Genomic DNA, 19,895 nt, shown 5'->3' with positions numbered 1-19,895 from the left:
AGTACTGCAGATGGTGCATGCTGAGAATGTAAAGAAAATAATCTGGGGAGTTCTCAGTGGATCAGGCAGCATTCACGTGGGGGAACAATTTCAGTTCGATGAAAAGTCTTTCTGTTCTGATGAAGGAAGATGTATTTATGTTCTGTCCATTCCTGGCCATGTCGGTATTTATGGCCTGTCCTTATTCCGTGAGAAGGTGGTGGGGAACTGCTGTCTAGAGAGAACACTTTATCATTTTATCTGAAAGCATGCCTATTAATAGCATTAGTTGTATTGCCACAATTATGGCAGTGCACTCCATTAAGCTATTTGTAAAAGCTTCTAATCTAATTCCCTTCAGATGAGTAAGCCTGCTGGTAGTACTTGCAAGGCCCTTGTGAATTTGGCTTGAAGTGGGGCATGGTGGCACACTATAGACTACTGAGTTGGCAGGTCCAAGGCCTGGTGATCCAGTGATGTAGGGTTTAACCCAACCAGGGAAGCTGGGAAGCTTCAGTGTAATCTCAGTAATGGTAACCATAAACTTACAGGATTGTGTGAACTCACGGGATTGTGTAGGGCTGAGGCTGTATAAGGCACTGGCCAGGCCACATTTGGAATATTGTGAGCAAATTGGGGCCCCATATCTGAGGAAGGATGTGCTGGCTCTGGAGAGGGTCCGGAGGAGGTTTACAAGAATGATTCCAGGAATGAGTGGGTTAACCTATGATGAGCGTTTGTCAGCACTGGGCCTGTACTCGCTGGAGTTTAGAAGGATGAGGAAAGACCTCATTAAAACTTACAGAATAATGAAAGGCATGGATAGAGTGGATGTGGAATGGATGTTTCCACTGGTGGGAGAGTCTAGGACCAGAGGGCACAGCCTCAGAATTAAAGGGTGCTCTTTTAGAAAGGAGGTGAGAAGGAACTTCTTTGGTCAGAAGTTAGTTGATCTGTGGAACTCATTGCCACAGAGGGCTGTGGAGACCAAGTCAGTGGATATTTAGATAGACAAATTTTTGATTAGAACGGGTGTCAATGGTTATGACGAGAAGGCAGGAAAATGGGTTTAGGAGGCAGAGATCAGCCATGATTGAATGGCGGAGTAGACCCGAATGGCCGAATTCTACTCCTGTAACTTGCGCACTTGTGAAACCAATTCACTAATATCTTTTGGAGATGGGGATCTGCCAACCTTGCTCATTCTTGTAGATTGTGTGCCTCTTGATCTACAACGTGTGCCTATCTTGTAGATTGTGTGCCTCTTGATCTACAGCGACAGGGTGGGCAATTAGCTGCCCTCTGAAATGGCCCCACTAGCCACAGATCAACAAGGGTTTGAGATTAACAATACATGATGGCTCTGCCAGTGACACCCGCACTAATCAACATGCAATACAAGAATAACCTTTGGGTTTTGCCTTTTAACAATACCGAACGTTTGGTAGTAAATTGCAAGGTTTAGCTTAAAAAGCTGAACTTAGTTATAATTGGAAACGAATAGGCATAATCAGAACTTAAAAGGGGTTGTATTTGTATGTAGATGGTTCATTGGAATGATAATCATTTACAGCTCAGTTGAATGCATAATACACATATTTATGGATTAAGGATTTGAACATAACCTCTAAAGCAATTTAATGCAGTTTATTGTCACGTGTACTGAGGTAAAGTGGGAAGCTTTTTGTTGCATGCTGTGCAGTCAGCAGAAACCCTACACATGATTACAATCAAGCCGCCCACAGTGTACAAAGACAGGATAAAGGGAATAGCGATTAGTGCAACTATGGAAGGTAGACACAAAATGCTGGAGTAACTCAGCGGGACAGGCAGCATCTGTGGAGAGAAGGAATGGGTGACATTTTGGGTCGAGACCCTTCTTCAGACTGAAGAAGTGCAACTATGGAATGAGTGGGTATCGACCTGAAACGTCACCTATCCATGTTCTCCAGAGATGCTGCCTGACCCGCTGAGTTACTCCAGCACTCTGTGAAACGTCACCTATCCATGTTCTCCACAGATGCTGCCTGACCCGCTGAGTTACTCCAGCATTTTGTGTTTGTGTGGTATCTGTCACATGTCCCTGGACTAACCAGTTCTATTCTTGAATCCTAATAATTCGCAGTTTTAGATAGACAATAAATGCTGTTAATGCATGGTTTGTACGCCAACAAGTGACAGAATATTATATCTTAGAGTTCTGCATGGGGCAATAAATCAGGCAAAATAATTATTCTGAAATGCAGTTTAAGCATCAATTTGTATGTTGACTTCAATAAGCTGAATGAGAAAAATAATGGAATTTTATAGTGAGAAGATGTGAAGTGGTAGCACTTGGCTTGCACAGTGATCTGGTTGGGTGATCGCCTGTTAAAAGTGAAACTTCTAAATCACAGAGACATTGACAAAAGTTGCCAGATTTAGTATATATTCAGCTTTGTGGAAAGGCAGTCGGCTGTATTTTAATTAATTTGTTTTAATTGGTAAATTGTGCAGTTATATCTGAACCATGTTTCCAACCAAGGACATCAGGCACATAGAAAAGTTTCATAGTCAGAAGATTATCAACCTGATCAAAGCTTGGAATGAGGCAGTGTCGTAGTGGGAAGGGTGGAAGAGTTCAGGAAACATTTGAGAAGGGGGGTTACATTGGGAGTGATTACTGTTGCTCCTCTCTATCTAGGTTTTACACTGCATTGAGACAACATCTGAAAGGATGGCTTTACATGATATTGATGTAATAGCCTTCACTGACGAGACGACATGGCAATTGTGCCTCCCTTCTTCAAGCCCATTGCCATTGTTCATAATAAATACTAATTGTAACCACATATATTCATCCTGTAAGTTTCACTGATACCGTTAAGTTTATTTATTCTTTAGTTCTCAAAGTAAAGCATTTCCTTGTGAAGTTTAACAACATGAGTATCTGAACAATGCCTTTGCGACGAACAAGTTTGATTCAGGAGATGATATAAATGATAAAGTATGAAACATAAAAACGTAGAAAATAGGTGCAGCAGTAGGCCATTCGGCCCTTTGAGCCAGCACTGCCATTCAATATGATCATGGCTGATCATCCAAAATCAGTTCCCCGTTCCTGCTTTCTCCCCACATCCCTTGAGCCAATGAAGCCAATTGTGGGTGTGCTATAAGATAATTAAGCTATATCAGACCTCTTGAAATTTAAATCTAATATATTTTTCCTATTCTTCATGAGCTAATCTGCTTTGTGTATGAAAAGTCATTTTATTCATAATTAATGTAAGGAAGTAATTTTTTTGTTGTTAAGCTGACACTATTATTGTCAGAATAGTGATGCAAGTACGTGCTGATCATCCAGATAATCACTTTTCCACGTTATCTATAATGAAGGCTATGAAGGGATATCTCTACAGTTTTATCAATTTAAATTCACATTTGTACATCCATCACATTCTTTCCAGTTGCCCTCCGAACGGTCTTTAAATTGCCTCAGCTTAGTGCTTTGTACCAGCGGAGAAAAAGAAAATCCTTGAACTACTTAAAGAGCAGCATTATCTCCGGTGCTCTGAGTTGCAAAATCAAGATAGCAAATAATGGAACATTTAACAGTTTAAAAAAAAACCTGACCACAAATATCTGTACAAAAGAACTGAGAAAAAAACTGCATGGATATATTCATATTTATATATGAACACTGCTCACATTAAGCACTAAGTTGTGAACTGTATCTAAATGGCCCATTGTAAATCATTTAACATTAACGTGAGTTCATATGATTGAGATTGGCTTGATGCATTCAGCGGTTTTAATCATTTTGGTTTAATTAATTCTTCATGAAGTGAGTGTGTTTTGTTATTCCAAAAGGAACGTTGCAGGGAATGAGCTGTGGAGAAAGAAAAGAGTTTTAGTTTAGTTTAGAGTTACAGTGCAGAAACAGACCCTTCGAATCACTGAGTCGGTGCTGACCAGCGATTCCCGCGCACTCACACTATGCTACACGCACACTAGGGACAATTTACATTTATACCAGACCAATTAGTCTACAAACCTGTATGTCTTTGGAGTGTGGAAGGAAACGGGAGATCCCGGAGCAAACCCACGCAGGTCACGGGGAGAATGTACAAACTCTGTACAGATAGCACCCATAGTCAGGATCGAACCCGGGTCTCTGGCACTGTGAGGCAGCAACTCTACCCACAGTGCCACCCTACGTAAAGATATTAAGGTTTCAGGTTGAAGACCTCCAAAGAGAGAGGTAATTAATGAAAGATTCAAGGGTTTATAAGCAAATACCGAGACATGGAAGGAGGAACTAATGGCAGGAAGAGATGTCTTAAGGAGCGTGGTCTGTGAAAAGCGTAGACGATAGAAATTAAATGGGGAAGTCCAATGATTGGTTGCCCTTCTGGATGGGTCATGGGTTCTTTTCTATAGTCCTGCTAGTTGGTTTTCTTGTTCCCACTGGGTGATACAGTGTGAGCTCAACTCCACTGTAAACATGTGGGTTAGTGGCTGGTGCTTTGTTGACTGCAGCCAGTTGGGTTTGTAGATAACTTCTCTGACGCTTGCAATACTCGGTGAGACCGGCCAGGAATCTGCATTTCTGTCTTCTGAATTTGACTGGAACATTAGAAAGAACAAGTTGCATTCATATCGGATTTTCTCAGAACCTGGTGATTTTATACTCGGCCAGGTGCCACCAACAGACAAACAACCAGTTAAAATGTATGGAACGAACTGCAGATGCCGGTTTAAATCGATGATAAACACAAAATGCTGGAGTAACTCAGTGGGACAAGTAGCATCTCAGAAGGAATGGGTGACGTTTTGGGTCAAGGACCTTCTTCAGACTGATGTCAGGGGAGTGGGAGGTACAGAGATAAGATGTAGTCGGAGACAGTAAGACTGATGGGAGAACTGGGAAGGTGAGGGGATGGATAGAGAGGGAAAGCACGGGCTACTTGAAGTTGGAGAAGTCAGTGTTCATACCGCTGGGGTGTAAGCTACCCAAGCAAAATATGAGGTGCTGTTCCTCCAATTTGCACTGGGCCTCACTCTGACAATGGAGGAGGCCCAGGACAGAAAGGTCAGTGTGGGAATGGGAGGGGGAGTTAAAGTGTTTAGCAACCGGGAGATCAGGTAGGTTTAAGCGGACTGAGCGGTGGTGTTTAGCGAAACGATCACCGAGCCTGTGCCCGCCCGGTCTTGCCGATGGACAGGAGTCCACACCAGTCAATGTGGTTTTTGATTTTGCTGCACGAGTAAATATGCTCACGTCCTCTTTAAGCAGCAAAGATTATGGCTAACCAAGAGAGCACTGGGCCTCAGTTATACCTCAACTGACAAGTGGCACAGTGGGGAACATACCCATGATGAAACTGAATCATAAACTCTCTGGATTGGGACATGAACCCACAACTTGAACCATGGTTCACATCTAAATTGGACTCGCTTCCTTCAGGCTAGAGAGCGTGGAAAGTAATTTAGTCCTCTTCTTCATTACTAACTTATGATTCCTTGGAACAAACGTGGATGTGTAGAATATTAATGTAGAGGTTCTTGAGTCTCCCAACAATGGCCTTGTGATGTATTCACTTAAACAAATTGAAGAGTTGTCAGGGCAGGAGAGAAAGAAACTTCAGAATACAAAGCACTCTCTGAGCATTTTTTAATGATGGTGAGGAAAGTTTGAGTGTTCGGGGATAAACTTGCCAATTAATTTTAAATGATAACTTTTTTTTACAAACTGTGCAGAAGACTTTTAATTTCAAAGACACTTTACTCATAAATTTATTTTCTAAAATACATCTCGAAAGGTCTCCATATGAGAAGAAGAAGAAAAAGAGTTCAAAATCTCATCCTAAGTTAAAAGAAAAACCTTTGCGTTCACGTTCGAGGTCTTTATCACCAAAAAAATCCAGCATGAAGTCTTCAGCAAGAAGTTCTGCTCATTCTACGAGTTTGTCACCAGCAGGAAGCAGAGATTCCAGTCAGGATCATTCAAGGTAATGTCCTCTCACAGTCTTGTTATGCATAAGCTACTTATTAATTTAGCCATATTACTTACGATATGTTTTTCAGTATGGCAGCTGATGAATCACAAACAATATACAAAGTAAGCAGGCCTAATGTTCTTTATGCCACTTGTTAAAGCTCCTGAGATGGAGAGGTGAACCTGTTAGTGCTTGACAGACCAGACGTGCTGGGCTACACATGCTCCACTCCTGTAGGCTGAATCACAAGGACCTTTCCCCCCAGCCTTTGTGCTCCACTGAAAGCTGACGGTATTCTTCCAACTGGCTGATTAGGATGAAAAGTAAATCAGAATTGATTCCCCAATTAATCACGTTGACCATTTTACTCATTTCCATGAGATGGGTTAAAAAAAAATTTAATACTTTGAGTATTCCCGAATGATAATTCTAGGTGTAAAATAGATTGCCACTCTTTAAAAAAAACACAAAGGAAGAAAACACAGGAATATGTGTCCGTAAGTAGTCTAGTGCCATACAGGAGTCCTATTGATGATGTGGTCCATGCCTCTGTTGTACCTGGAGCCTTGCTGTGAAATTGCATTTTTATCAGGCTGGAAATTGTTTCTATTAGAGTGCCGCCATTTTCTGACAAGCTCACATTTGATCTTCATTGTTTATTTGTGTCAGTTTTATTATTCTGGCCCTGCAAGATTACAAAGTTAATAAAACTGGTTAAAGTTTAGAGGGTTTTATATTCAGATACCTAAACTTGGTTATTCTTGTGCTCATGTGCAATGGTTGAATTTGGCACCCATTATCACAGTGCTTGGTTTACCCTTGGTCGGCAGTGTCAGCATCTGGTTTTGAATTATCTTGTTAGTGAGTCCTTCAATGACTAATTCTTTGTAATATTATGTGTCTTTGTAATGTTGAAGTGTTTCGAGCAATGCACAGACTGCTTCTAGGTTAAAGCGCAGAAGTTTAATTGAACACATAGTACTTAACAATCTTAGACAACAATAGTAAGCTCTTGAAATTTTGTTTTTCTCCACATGCTACACCTGGTGAGAGGGGAAATTTTAAAGGGATCTGAGGGGCAACTTTTTCCACACAGGGTGGTGGGTGTGTGGATGGAGCTGCCAGAGGAGGTAGTTGAAGCAGGTGCTATAACAAGACATTTGGACAAGAACATGAATAGGAAAGGATTGGAGGGACAAGCATTTGGGAGTAGCTGGTTCTGCAGAGAAGAGTTGGGCGGTTTCCAAGCTGTTCTAGCTCTTTGACACTGATCTGATTGCACATTCCCATTCAATCTCATCCCTCCAACTTTCAATATTTCCTTCTTTCTAGTCTGCCAAATTTTAAATTAAAACTTTTCAAAAAACATGTTGTGGCAGCCAGCCCGGTCGGTGTCCTAACTTCTATCTGAGGAATTACTTTGTCTACTTTACTTCTCTGTGGTGTTCTCTCACAAGCCAACATTGTTCCTGTCTGATGTTGTAGTCATTGTGCTAGTGGTGCTGAATGGATGATGTGTGTGGGTGAGATGTCGGAGCTTGCCAGGGGTCTGCCATTGGACTGCTCTTTCATGCCCCCAGCTGCCATCCTTCCATGGTGGTTTGGCTCGTGTCTGATCTGAGGGGCCAGTGCATGTCCTTTCTGAGCCAAGTTAACATGTCCCACTTGCAAAATGGTTTTAAAGTGAGGACCCTTCACTCAAAACAGTTTTAAAAAACAGTTTTTAAAATTGAACATTTTAGAAAGTCACACAGCCTCATCGAACAGACGCGGGTCCTTTAACCCACCAGTCAGGTGCCTATTTGTACTAATCCCATTTACCATCACATGGTCTGTAGTTTCAGTTCCATGGCAACTCAAGTGCTGGTTTAGGTAGTTCATGAATATTCTGTGAGTCCCTGCTTCCAACAGCCACTTAAGCAGTGTGTTCTTAAGCAGTCTGAAGAAGGATCTCGACCCGAAACATCACGTGTCCCTTTCCTCCAAAGATGCTGTCAGACCTGCTGAGTTACTTCAGCTTTTTGTGTATATCTCCAGATCAAATCACCTGGGTGAAAGTAATCTTCCTCAACCCTTACCCCCTGACCCGAAGCCGATGCCCTCTGGTGTTGGATACTTCTGCTCTCGAGAAAGGTTTCTTATTATCTCTGCTAACAATGCTGCTCTTAATTTCTGAACTCTCCAGTGTAATCAAGTCCTCCGTTTAGTGCAGTGACCGGAACTGTGTACAATACTCTAGTAGTGAGCCTAACTAATTTTTGTTTATGAAGTTGTACCATAATCATCCGTCCTGCCCATATATTCTGTGCTCTGACTATTGAAAGCAACTGTATGCTACGTTCACCACCTTATCCACCTATTCCACCACTGGATCTAGCTGCTCCACTACCTTATGTAGAGGTTAGAGATACAGCAAGATAACAGGCCCTTCTGCCCACCGAGTCTGCACTGACCTGCCATCCCTGCACATTAACACTATCCTACATTAGTGACAATTTTAACATTGACGCCAAGCCAATTAACCTACAAACCTGTACGTCTTTGGAGTGTGGGAGGAAAGCAAAGTTCTCGGATAAAACCCACGCAGATCGCGGGGAGAACGTACAAACTCCGTATAGACACATACCCATGGCCAGGATGGAACCCGGGTCTCAGGCGCTGTATGCACTGTAAGGCAGCAACCCCTTCGCTGCGCCACCATCTATCTACCTGTTCCACCAGCTGCAGGGGACCTTGGACTTGTACAGCAAGGTCCCTCTGTTCCTCAACACTGCCCACTCCCCATCTCATTTGATCCATCACAAAGCATTTTGAAACAACATTTGGAAAAAAATGGATTTTCAGGGCTAAAATAAAAATGCAAGCACTTTAAAAAAATGTATTCAGTTCGGAACAATTCCCTGTATTTGAATCAACTGAATGAATCAAATGAAGAAAGTAACCTCAATTTACTGTGTGCGTCGAGTCTTTCTTCCCATTGATTTGTTGCGCTCCTGAGAATTATTGTTGGTGCTGAACTCTGTGCTCCCCTATTAACAGAGCGCAGTGCAGGCACCACTGACAGGCATTTAATGGGAGTGGATGCAGCCCCGGCTCAGGAGACCCACGCTTCCACCCACTTCATTGGGTTAAAGCTGCCACAGCTGGGCACCTCTGCCTGTTCTGAAACAGCAGATTGGGTCCACTAAATAAAAGTTTCATCTGTCATAATCTTCATTCTTTGCCTCTCCTCAATCGGGTTCAGCACTGTGTCATGCAGTCTGTCCCAGCAAGCCTCGAAGTTTAGCTAAAATAGACACGCAATGTTGGGGTAACTCAGCGAGTCAGGGAGCAGCTGTGGGAAAGTGGACAGCGACGTTTCGGGCTGGGGCATTTTGAGAAGGGTCGCGACCCGAACCGTTGCCTATCCATGTTCTCCAGAGATGCTGTCTGACCCACTGACTCCAGCACTTTGTGTCTTTGCTTTTTGTAAAGCTGCATATTCAGTTCCTTGCTTCTGTATTTTGGAATCAAGCTGTTTTTCCACTCACTGGCTTACATATTTGCTCCAAATGCTTGGCTGCTTCATCAAATTTGTCCAACCTCTGTTCAGTATTGATTGCAAATTTGATCAACATGTAGTGCACATCGAATTTAGGTTGCTTATGTAGATTAGAATTTAATAGAACGCCCAGAATGAATTCTCAATACTTTGCAAAACGCACCTTTCCTTCCTGGCAGAAAACTGAAATTAAAACACAAAAAGCCACTGCACTCAGTGGGCTGGCAATCTGCAGAGAGAAATGGAGTTAACATTTCATGTAGATCACCTTTCATCAAGACATTTTACTCTCCCAACTTGTACATATCCATCTCTAACATACTCCCGCATCATCATTTTGACTTCAGAATCGCGAGTCAGAATGTTCATGGAAGAAAATATTGCATGTTTTTCAGAAACTCTGGGATCAAGGAGATTGATTAGACATAATCATCTGTAACTGTTGGCTGTCATTTTCAGGCATACTTTAAGTTACTTTATTTTAACAAAATATGTGGGCTTGTTTCCAGTTCATTGACCTCCAATTATCAACTGCACTACAGCAAGCAGTGAATTTATTTGATTCCTGATCTCACTCGAAGCTTGTGTACAGACATTTCTTGTAATTGAGTTTAACTGTAGACTTAAAGGCACTTTCACAAAGTGCTGAAGTAACTCAGCGGGTCAGGCAGCAACTCTGGAGAACATGGATATGTGATGTTTCACAGAGTGCTGGAGTAACTCAGCAGGTCAGGCAGCATCTGTGGAGAACATGGATGGGTGACGTTTCACAGAGTGCTGGAGTAACTCAGCGGGTCAGGCAGCATCTGTGGAGAACATGGATGGGTGACGTTTCACAGAGTGCTGGAGTAACTCAGCGGGTCAGGCAGCATCTGTGGAGAACATGGATAGGTGACGTTTCACAGAGGGCTGGAGTAACTCAGCGGGTCAGGGCCCTTCTTCAGACTGGGTTTAGCTGTATGCCTTGAATGTGACCAAGCTGTGACGTGTGTCTATTCGCTTCTCACTTTCTGCGTGAGTACATCGTTAAACATCCACAATTTTCTCTCATGCATCCCTGCATTTTTTTTCTAGTTGTTAATTTCAATATTAAATGTAACACTTTTAAGGCTACACTTGATTGGTCTTGGAATTGATTTTGTCGAAACACATTAACCAAGATCAAGTGAAATTTAATTATGTTATTGCTGTTGCTCACAAGTGCCCTCATTTCTAAGTCCAATCTGCTTTCTGAATAATTTACCAACACCAAGTCAAGTCTCACCTTAACAGTTGTGATTTAGAGCAGTTTTTGGGATGTTTAAAAGCTACAAACTGAAGCTGGTAGAATGGCTGCAAATGACAATCATATAAGGGATATATATTTTTAAATACTATTAGATTGTTGATTCCTAATTTGTCACCAGAAAGATCCATGATCTGCCAGTGATTGCTTTTTCTGTTTGCATGTGGAGTGGCCAATTTCACAACCACATTTCAATTTGCTCTTAAAATCATTCTGTGAATTTGATTTATCTGAAGAAATTATATGTCATTTTAACCAACTATAAAGTTCCTTGCGGAATAAAAAGGATTAATTTGATGCATTGCAAAGTCAATAAAATCATATCTCCCAATCTATGTAGTTCATTAATTTTTTTGATAAAATAGTTTTTTGTGTTTCACGTTATTTTGTTAAGCCAAATGCATTAAAGTAGTCTAAAATACTTAAGAAAGTGGGAGATCTGAAATAAAAACAGAAGACGTTAGAAATACAGTCATCATCCTTTGAATGGGAGGAGGAAGGGTTGCTGTTGTGGCTGGATGGCCTTGCTTCGGAATTGTGACGTTAGAGATGAGCAGATTGTTAGATTTGGGGGTGAGAGCACTAACGTATCTAAAGTGGAAACCAGAAGTGCTTAAATTACCCCAAAAAACACAAACGTAAAATAGGAAGTAATGGAGTTATTGAAGGAGAGGTACACCTGCGGAGGCAGAACAGGAGAAAGGGAAAGAGCGAGTAACTGGAGATGTGAAATTCAGCAGGGAGCTAGCTGCTAGTTGTTGAACTGGCTGTTGAGGTCAGTTGGCTGCACTGTGTCCAGTCAGAAGATAAGGTGCTGTTTGTTCCTAGGGATTGCATTCAGCTGCTCTGGAAAAATAAAGTGATGTACGTTGGAAGCTTGGGGCCAGCCTTGAGTCTGTGTCCAACTCTGTGTGCTGTGGTCTGGTCTCTCAGTCAGCTGTGTTTATCTGTATTCTCTACCACTATTACATGGTTTGGTCTGTGTGTGAACATATATCCAATATGGCTCCTGTATGGTACATTATTAACAGTAGACACCTAGCCTTTCCCTTTTGAAGTGGCATTGCTTCACCTGCTGCTGGGAAATGGGAGCTCATGTAACATTACCCGTGTCAGCAGCATTTAGCTTTTAAAATCCCAAGCTTGCCACGAACCAGTGTTAACATCAGAGCCCTTGCTTTCCACACGATTAAACATTGTCCCAGCGGTAAACAGCTTTACAATGGTTACTACAAGATAACAATATGTGTTGTTGGCAAGATAGCTTTCCTGAATTAAAATATAAACATTGATAGCCCATATCGTCAAAAGTGTTTACCAGCCTTTTTAAGACTGGAAAATGAAAATAACTGAATAATCAATAATAAGCTTATTTATCTTAAAATTGTATTTACAGGGTTTTTTTTAAATTTTCAATACAAAAGAAAAAAAGTTAGAACATATTGACATAATGTAAAAATCTTGGGGCGTTAGCATAAAAGTTCTGAGTGGTCCTTGTTTTGTTTAGTTATACAGCATAGAGACGGCCCTTCTGCCCATCCATTAATCACCTGTTCACGCTAGTTCTATGTTATCCTCCTTCATACCTGGGGCAATTAACAGAGGCCAGCTAACATGCAAACCCACACATCTTTGGGATGTGGGAGGAAACCCACGTGGTCACGGGGAGAAGGTGCAAACCTCGATGGGAGCAGCTCGACTAGCTGTGCCACTGTGTGTGTGTGACTGTGTGCTACTTTGGGATGTGGGAGGAAACCCACGTGGTCACAGGGAGAAGTTGCAAACCTCGATGGGAGCAGCTCGACTAGCTGTGCCACTGTGCCGCCCCACGTGTGTATTCACATTGCTGTAGTAGTCCTACCCATGACCAGGATCTCGTACATCTCATGGTGTGTTAGGAATGGGTACAGCTTACTGCCTGAGTTCACTTTGAGGTGTCCAACCCTTTGACATAAGTTCACTTGCTGGCTCCTGCATGATCGCTTGGAGCTGGATATCCCACATGGGAAAGTAGTTCTGACTTGCTGTTTAGATGTACGAAAGGGCTAAGTTATGAACAACTTCTTGCTCATGAACTGCTGTCTGCAGATACAGGTTATGTCTGAGTGAGCACAGGAACAATAGACCATCATATTCTAACAATAGGGGAAATGTATATATTAATCACAAAGATTGGAGCTTCATTACTTCAGCTGTTCAGTGTGATACAACTGTTTAAAAATAATAATATTCATGTGTGTAGTGTTTCCAAAAATTGCACAGTCCAATAAGGAGGTTGTATCAGTTTGCCTTTCTAAAACTGATGGGAAGGCAGTAAATTGCAAAGTTCTACACAAACCCAATTGACTGAGCCAGTCTCAGTCCTGCATGTTCTGGTTGCATTGGACATAGCCGGTATCCAGTCAGCTTCTGCTGCTCACCTGGTGCCAACCAGTCAACGAGTATAACCATTGGATCTGGTGACAGCAAGACATATTACAAAGTTTGCACAGGGATTGAGTGAATTTATTGTGAATTTTAATTTTGTATGTAATGTGTGAAGATGGCCGTTATGTACATGTGGTGGGGACTAAGTGCGGCAGAGGGCAGAAGATGTCTGTGATGTTCCGGTGACACATTATCCTTGATTCTCTTTATGTGGGAGTGCCATTGTTACAGTAGTTGACCACATGTGCTCTATTATCCTTGGATACTAGATCAGCAGATGCACTGGTTTGGGGGTCTTCCCTCTGCACCCTGATCTATGCAAGTGACTCATGTGAGCTTTATGTGACTTCAAATGTGCTGTAAGTGTCACTGGACCTTCCTGATTTCTAGCCACTATGACCGCTGTCCCTTCTGCTTACTCACGGGACTCAATTTATCATCCTGTACCCACTGCCAACTTTTCAGGGAGAACCTAGAAAGAAAGACCTTGGAAACAAACTGTAGAAGATTGGATGTCAGGCATCGACACAGAGATATTGAGGAGTGCCAGCCTGTTCAGCACCAAACATGACATGCCATGAGTGAGCCCAGGGAGACCTCATCATTGTGGGGAAAATATCGATAAAAGCTCAAGAAGCACTCCCAGAAGTTTGACCGTGATGGATCTAGGGAACAAAGCAGGCCGAGGGCTTTACTTGACAGGTCCCCTGTGCCATTTCTGCCAACTACTATGGTACAGTGGACTAAGCTCACTGGTCCAACATCAACCATTGGGGCTCATCTTTCCCACTGGTTGGTGAAGGAGCATTCTCAATGCACACTGGAGCACCCGTTTCTTTTGCCAATTTATGTTGATGTCAATTTTAATCAGCAGAGCAAAGCTTGAGGTCAAATAAATTTTAATCAGCAGAGCCAAGCTTGAGGTCAAATAAATTTTAATCAGCAGAGCCAAGCTTGAGGTCAAATAAAGCATTTTAAGCATGGTTTAGCATCAAGATGTATTTTGCCCCAGTGAGTGACCCAAAACATGGATGTGCATAATTCCTAAACTGCTCTTTATATTATTTGCCTGGTACGAAAAGAAAAGCAGTGTTAGCTGCAAATTTGCCCCCCTAGCCCTGGTAGAGTCCGACTGAAAGGGATTTTCCAAATAACCCCAATACCCACTAAATTAGGGTCTAAGACCGTGTAGCAATCTCTCTGAATGGCTGATATTAAAAATCCCAGCTCCACTGGCACATTTCAATGAAACCTGCCAAGTGAATTTAATTTTTTTTCATGTTACAGACCAGTCTGGTCTAAAATACAATGCACAAAACTTGTTAATTTGTGTAACGCTCTTGACCCCAGAGATTTGGAAGGGGATATTTGTGGTTTGTTCCTTCATGGTTTTAGCAGCGTGAGATGTTTGCAAGTTGGTGAGAGTGTAGTTTTGAGCTTAATCTTCTTGGGCAGCTTGCTACTCACAGAAGTGGTTATCATTGCCAACTTGGAGCATTCCAGTCTTAGGTTGGACAATCTGAAGCTAATGAATTACACTGGGTTATCTGTTTATACCACTAATTACTTGTATAAGTAATTCAGTCTAATTACTTATACTGACTGCAATCCTTGGCAGATCTCCAGGTATAGTGAGGTTGACAAAGGCAGCGAGACAGAATGAGAGCAAAACCCAGCATCTGTGGAGGGAATAGTCACGTCCGAAGAAGGGACCCAACCCAAAATGTCAGGCCCTCTCCCTCCACAGAAGCTGCCTGACCCGCTGGGTTGCTCCAACACTTTGTGTTTTGCTCAAGATTCCAACATTTGCAGTTCCTTGTGCCCACAACCGTGTTGCTCAGGTGCAGGGCAAGGTGTGAATAGATGGAAGAGTCCAGTGTCTTCCCACAAGCTGAAGATAGACACAAAGCTGGAGTAACTCAGCGGGTCACACTGCATCTCTGGAGAGAAGGAATAGGTGCCGTTTTGGGTTGAGATCACAAGTCCTCCCCACAAGCCCTGTGGATAAAGATAATTAGACACCATACATTAGCTTGGTGTCACAGGTTATAGCCACTTGATCAGAACGAAACCCTGGAAGCATTCAGTTTATATAGTTGTGGGGAATGACTAGGGTTGCCAACTGTCCTGTATTAGCCGGGACATCCCATATTTTGGGCTAAATTAGTTTGTTCCGTACAGGACTGCCCTTGTCCCACCCTTGACTGCCCACCCAGGCGGCCGCCATTGGTGGAGCGGGAGCACGAGGCCGCTGGCTGGGTGAGGTCAGGTGTGGCGCGTGGTGGTGATGTCACCCTTTGTCCCTTATTTGGGAGTGAGGAAGTTGGCAACCCTAGGAATGACTCTGTCTGAGCTAGCACGCACAGGTCCCAGTTGATGGTGGCAATGATTTGTTTTTGGTATTGATCCACCCTGGTTCTTTCAGATATTTCACTGTATCATACGGTAATATAAACAGCAGCATTGTGTAGGAACGAACTGCAGATGTTGGTTTAAGCCGAAGATAGACACAAAAAGCTGGAGTAACTCAGCGGGACAGGCAGCATCTCTGGAGAGAAGGAATGGATGGCGTTTTGGGTCGAGATCCTTCTTACCCGAAATGTCACCCATTCCTTCTCTCCAGAGATGCTGCCTATCCCGCCGAGTTAATAGCAGCATTGTTTGATGTGCAATCCTGAAGCTAAATTTCAAGCTTGCTTTGCTCCTCAAATGATGCATCCATAGCAGCAGTGAGCCTGGTGGTGCTGTGGGTGACTGGGCCTTTTCCCAGTGCAGGTAGCAGGCAGACTGTCACTGACAGCCAGGTGACTTGCACTGGTTCTGATTGGCGGTGGGCACCGTTGTGGAAGCTAATTGACGGTTTCCATATAGACCTATCTGTTAGAACTCTTTAGAGGACACCAAAATCATTGGCTTGGGCTCCCTTTCCTCATTTACCTAACGGCACTGAGTTAGATACAGCTCTTAGGGTAATGGAATCAAGGGGTGTGGGGAGAAAGCAGGAACGGGGTACTGATTTTGGATGATCAGCCATGATCATATTGAATGGCAGTGCTGGCCCGAATGGCATACGCACCTATTTTCTATGTTTATCCGCCAATATCAACAAAAATTTGTGCAGAAATGATAAAACTTTGTTTTCTCCGGCATTAATACAATACTTGAATTAATTTGCATTAATACAATACTTGTATTAATTAACAAGTATTGCTAATTAATACTTAGTTCAGCATACCTCCTGTTTAAGAGAAGCAACTATTCCAAAGTCTTCCCTTCCCTTTGAAGCAGAATGTTTTAAGAAGCTTTGTTTACCCCATACTATTTCTTCCCTCCCGCCCCCATAATTGCACTACGTTAGAAGGTGAGGGAAGTGAAAGCTGCATTGATTTCCTACCCATCACCAGAGTCAGACTCTAACTGCAGTTCAACCCAAGAACAATGCTTGCATTTTACTTTCCCAATGACAAAGATCCTTTCCCTGAATTGAGATGAGTTCTGCGTTCTTTGCTGATGGATAAGAGCAGCACAAAGCACATCTCTTGACGTGGTGGAAGTTATAATGGCCTTCAGCTGAAAACAGTGACCCCCCACTTACAATATTCCCATTATTAAGGGATGTTTGACTTTGCAGAATCAAAGCTGCCTCCACACCAGCGTAAACAGCTGCAGTGGGAAATTCTTTTTATCTTTCACCCATTCATTGAGTGACTATTCATTTAATTTACATTTTATGAAAAGATAATTAGAAGCCAGGCCACCCCACAGATCTATGTTTGTGGCTGGAGCCCCGGTTTGAGACTGGAAAATTTGTTGCACTCATGTTTTGAATCATCGAATTCATTACACATGAGGAATGGGGATGTGGACCTCTAGTGAGGATCACAGAAACCAGACCTTCCCTGAACTCTTTTGATGCAGCCCAAGTTATTCTCATGATAGTTAGCAAGGTTATTCCCCTCCATTCCCTCATCCCAAATGAAGGGCAGCCTTTCACAGTAATTGCCTATTCTGAGCGTTGCTGGTTAATTCTAGTTCTGAAAAGCACTCAGTGTTGTTGCCTCTGTAATGGTGGGGAAGGAGTTTTTGAGAGATAAATCTGGACCACCAATTTAGCAAAGTGTTGAAGATGGCACATTCAACACCACACAGGTCTCGCTGTATGAAAGGAGTATTTTGTTAGGTCACAATTTGAATTAAATGAATAAGTTCGCCTACCCCTGGTACAGTCTCAACTATTTAGTTAGTTCCTTGCCCCCTTCCTCCTTTGTCCCCCTGATCTGAGAGAATGGGCTTGTTGTGCTTTTTCAAAAAACTAAATTAAACCCAGTAATTAATTAGCTGATTTGAGCTGCATTGCCACCAGGTCCTTAGTTTGAAAACAACTAAGGAATGTTGCAGGGCAGAATTGGTATGTAAAGGATGGGAGGGTCAGTTGCCCGTGATATCTGACAATAAAGGGGACATTATCCCTGTGCTTTTTGCTTCCCCTTCTATCCGACTGGGCTTGTTCATTGGTATGTGAAGGATAACTTCATTTGAAGAATGGAGAAGACCTAGCCAAAGGTACGTCACTAACTTTCCTGATAACAGACGTGATTAGTAATTAGTCGACGGGAAGTTAGTGGGGCTTGGAGAAAGCTGAGGAGGTGTCACAGTCACGGTGTGCTTTGCAGCAGAACCTTCCCAAGATCAGCTTCGAATAATAACCAGTTAAAATGAAACAGTGTAGATTTAAAGTTAAACAGGCTTGACCAGTTAAATGTGTGTGTCGGCCTTTATCCATATTGCAATAAAAATAGATTTAATTATGATTGTCTCACAGTAAGATATTTTCACCATACTTATGGAATGTTGGGCCACATGTTATGTTTTTTTCCCTGTGTAGTAATGTAGCCGTTTTTTATAAGTCGCATCTTTTAGGAATCTCAAAGCTACCATTGCCTCGTTTTTTCATTGGGTTTCCTTATAGCAATTTAGTTTAGTTATGCAGCTAATTAATAGTTTAATTTTAGAGTTTTTGGTTCCATTTATTTTTTTCAATTAATGAACTAAAGAAATGATTCTAAAGTGGTTTTTTTTAATCAACTAATTACTTTACCCAAAGCAAGCAAAGTATAACTACCCAATTTGTCTTTTACTCCCGGCCAAGTAGTTTCAATTACAAGTATATAATCAGGCAAAAACAACCGTGCTTGGCTGGCACGTTAAAGTTGATGAAAAGTTCACTTTGCCAATGTGTAAAAGTGGTTTTGCTGACACTATTACGGCAAGCATTGTATAAGTGTGAATACCACATGGCCCTTGTAACAGGCAGTGGAGAACAAAGCTCAGATTGTGAACTCAACTCAAATTGACCTGTTCCCTTAAGTTTCACAATGTATAAGAAGATAACTGCAGATGCTGGTACAAATCGAAGGTTTTTATTCACAAAATGCTGGAGTAACTCAGCAGGTCAGGTAGCATCTCGGGAGAGAAGGAATGGGTGACGTTTCGGGTCGAGACCCTTCTTCAGACTGATGTCAGGGGGGTGGCCCGCCCTGAAGAAGGGTCTCGACCCGAAACGTCACCCATTCCTTCTCTCCCGAGATGCTGCCTGACCCTCTGAGTTACTCCAGCATTTTGTGAATAAAAACCCTTAAGTTTCACAACAGCTTTTATCTGTGATGCACTCCTGTGCTGCTTGGAACAGTTATATCTTTTAGTTTCCCTGCCATTACCTGGCTAACACAGTAGCGCTGGCAGTTTATAGTTAATAGATACGTAAGAAATAACTAGATGGGATTAAAGATAATGAGCAATGTTTGGATGAAACGGCCTGAGATGCAGAATTTAATTTTTTTGTAGATTCTTGCTGCTAATGCATTAAACATATGGCATGTAAGTGTCAATAGTGTAAATGCAATATGTCAATAGACCATCATTTTGTCTCATCTATAGGGGTGCCTCACAGGAAAAGGATGAAACAGTATCTCCAGAACTATCAACAGTGCAGAGTAAAATAACTCAGGTATGAAATGTAATAGTACCTATTATGGTCTGAATGACTGCAAGTAAGCCTGCCCGATATTGCTCACCTCTTGCTGGTATCGTGGACAGCTCTCCTTATCCTGACCTTTGTAAAGGGTTGGGTTTATTACTGTCAGTGAAAAGCTTTGTTTTGCATGCTATCCAATCAGATCAGATATACTGGCACACAAAAACAATCAAGTCAAACTCAAGTACAATAGGTAGAGCAAAGGGGAAGATACAGAGTGCAGAATATAGTTCTCAGCATTGTAGTGTTTCAGTTCCAGAGACAAAGTCGAATGTCCGCAATGGGGTAGAGGTGAATCGGACAGTACCCTAGCTTATGGAAGGACCGTTCAGAAGTCTGAAATCAGAGGGGAGTCTGGTGGTGCGCGCTTTCAAGCTTCTGTACCTTCTGCTAGACGGGAGTGGGGAGAAGGAGGAATGACCTGGGTGGGACAAGCCTTTGATTGTGTTGGCTGCTTTTCTGAGGCAGCATGAAGTGTAGATGGAGTCAATGGTGGGGAGTCTGGTCAGTGTGATGAACTGGGCTACATCCACAACTCTCTGCAATTTCTTGCGGTCTTGGGTAGAGCTGTTGCCAATCCAGACTGCGATGCAACTTGACAATATGGGGAATAATGCAGTGCAAATGTATGCCCCATTGCAAAACATTCAT

General features: G+C 42.4%; 2 protein-coding genes across 9 annotated transcripts in view; one reads left to right on the top strand and one right to left on the bottom strand.

Annotated features, from left to right (window-relative positions):
* The window catches only part of mmp17a (matrix metallopeptidase 17a), a 285,416-nt gene that overhangs the window by 228,824 nt on the left and 36,697 nt on the right, over window positions 1-19,895 (bottom strand). The gene's annotated exons all lie outside the window — the stretch shown is intronic.
* sfswap (splicing factor SWAP) overlaps window positions 1-19,895 on the top strand; it is a 108,285-nt gene that overhangs the window by 84,085 nt on the left and 4,305 nt on the right. For 5 of the 7 annotated variants that reach the window (XM_078421400.1, XM_078421402.1, XM_078421405.1 and 2 more), the window contains 3 exons: window positions 5,781-5,969; window positions 17,735-17,773; window positions 19,148-19,217. In XM_078421400.1, the coding sequence (XP_078277526.1) occupies window positions 5,781-5,969; window positions 17,735-17,773; window positions 19,148-19,217 (298 nt within the window). The remainder of the gene's footprint in view (window positions 1-5,780; window positions 5,970-17,734; window positions 17,774-19,147; window positions 19,218-19,895) is intronic. The other 2 variants (XM_078421401.1, XM_078421403.1) reach the window with 2 other exon arrangements.

The sequence above is a fragment of the Rhinoraja longicauda genome, chromosome 25 (assembly GCF_053455715.1).
Source record: "Rhinoraja longicauda isolate Sanriku21f chromosome 25, sRhiLon1.1, whole genome shotgun sequence".
Lineage (NCBI taxonomy): Eukaryota > Metazoa > Chordata > Chondrichthyes > Rajiformes > Arhynchobatidae > Rhinoraja > Rhinoraja longicauda.
This window is presented reverse-complemented; position numbering and strand designations above follow the sequence as displayed.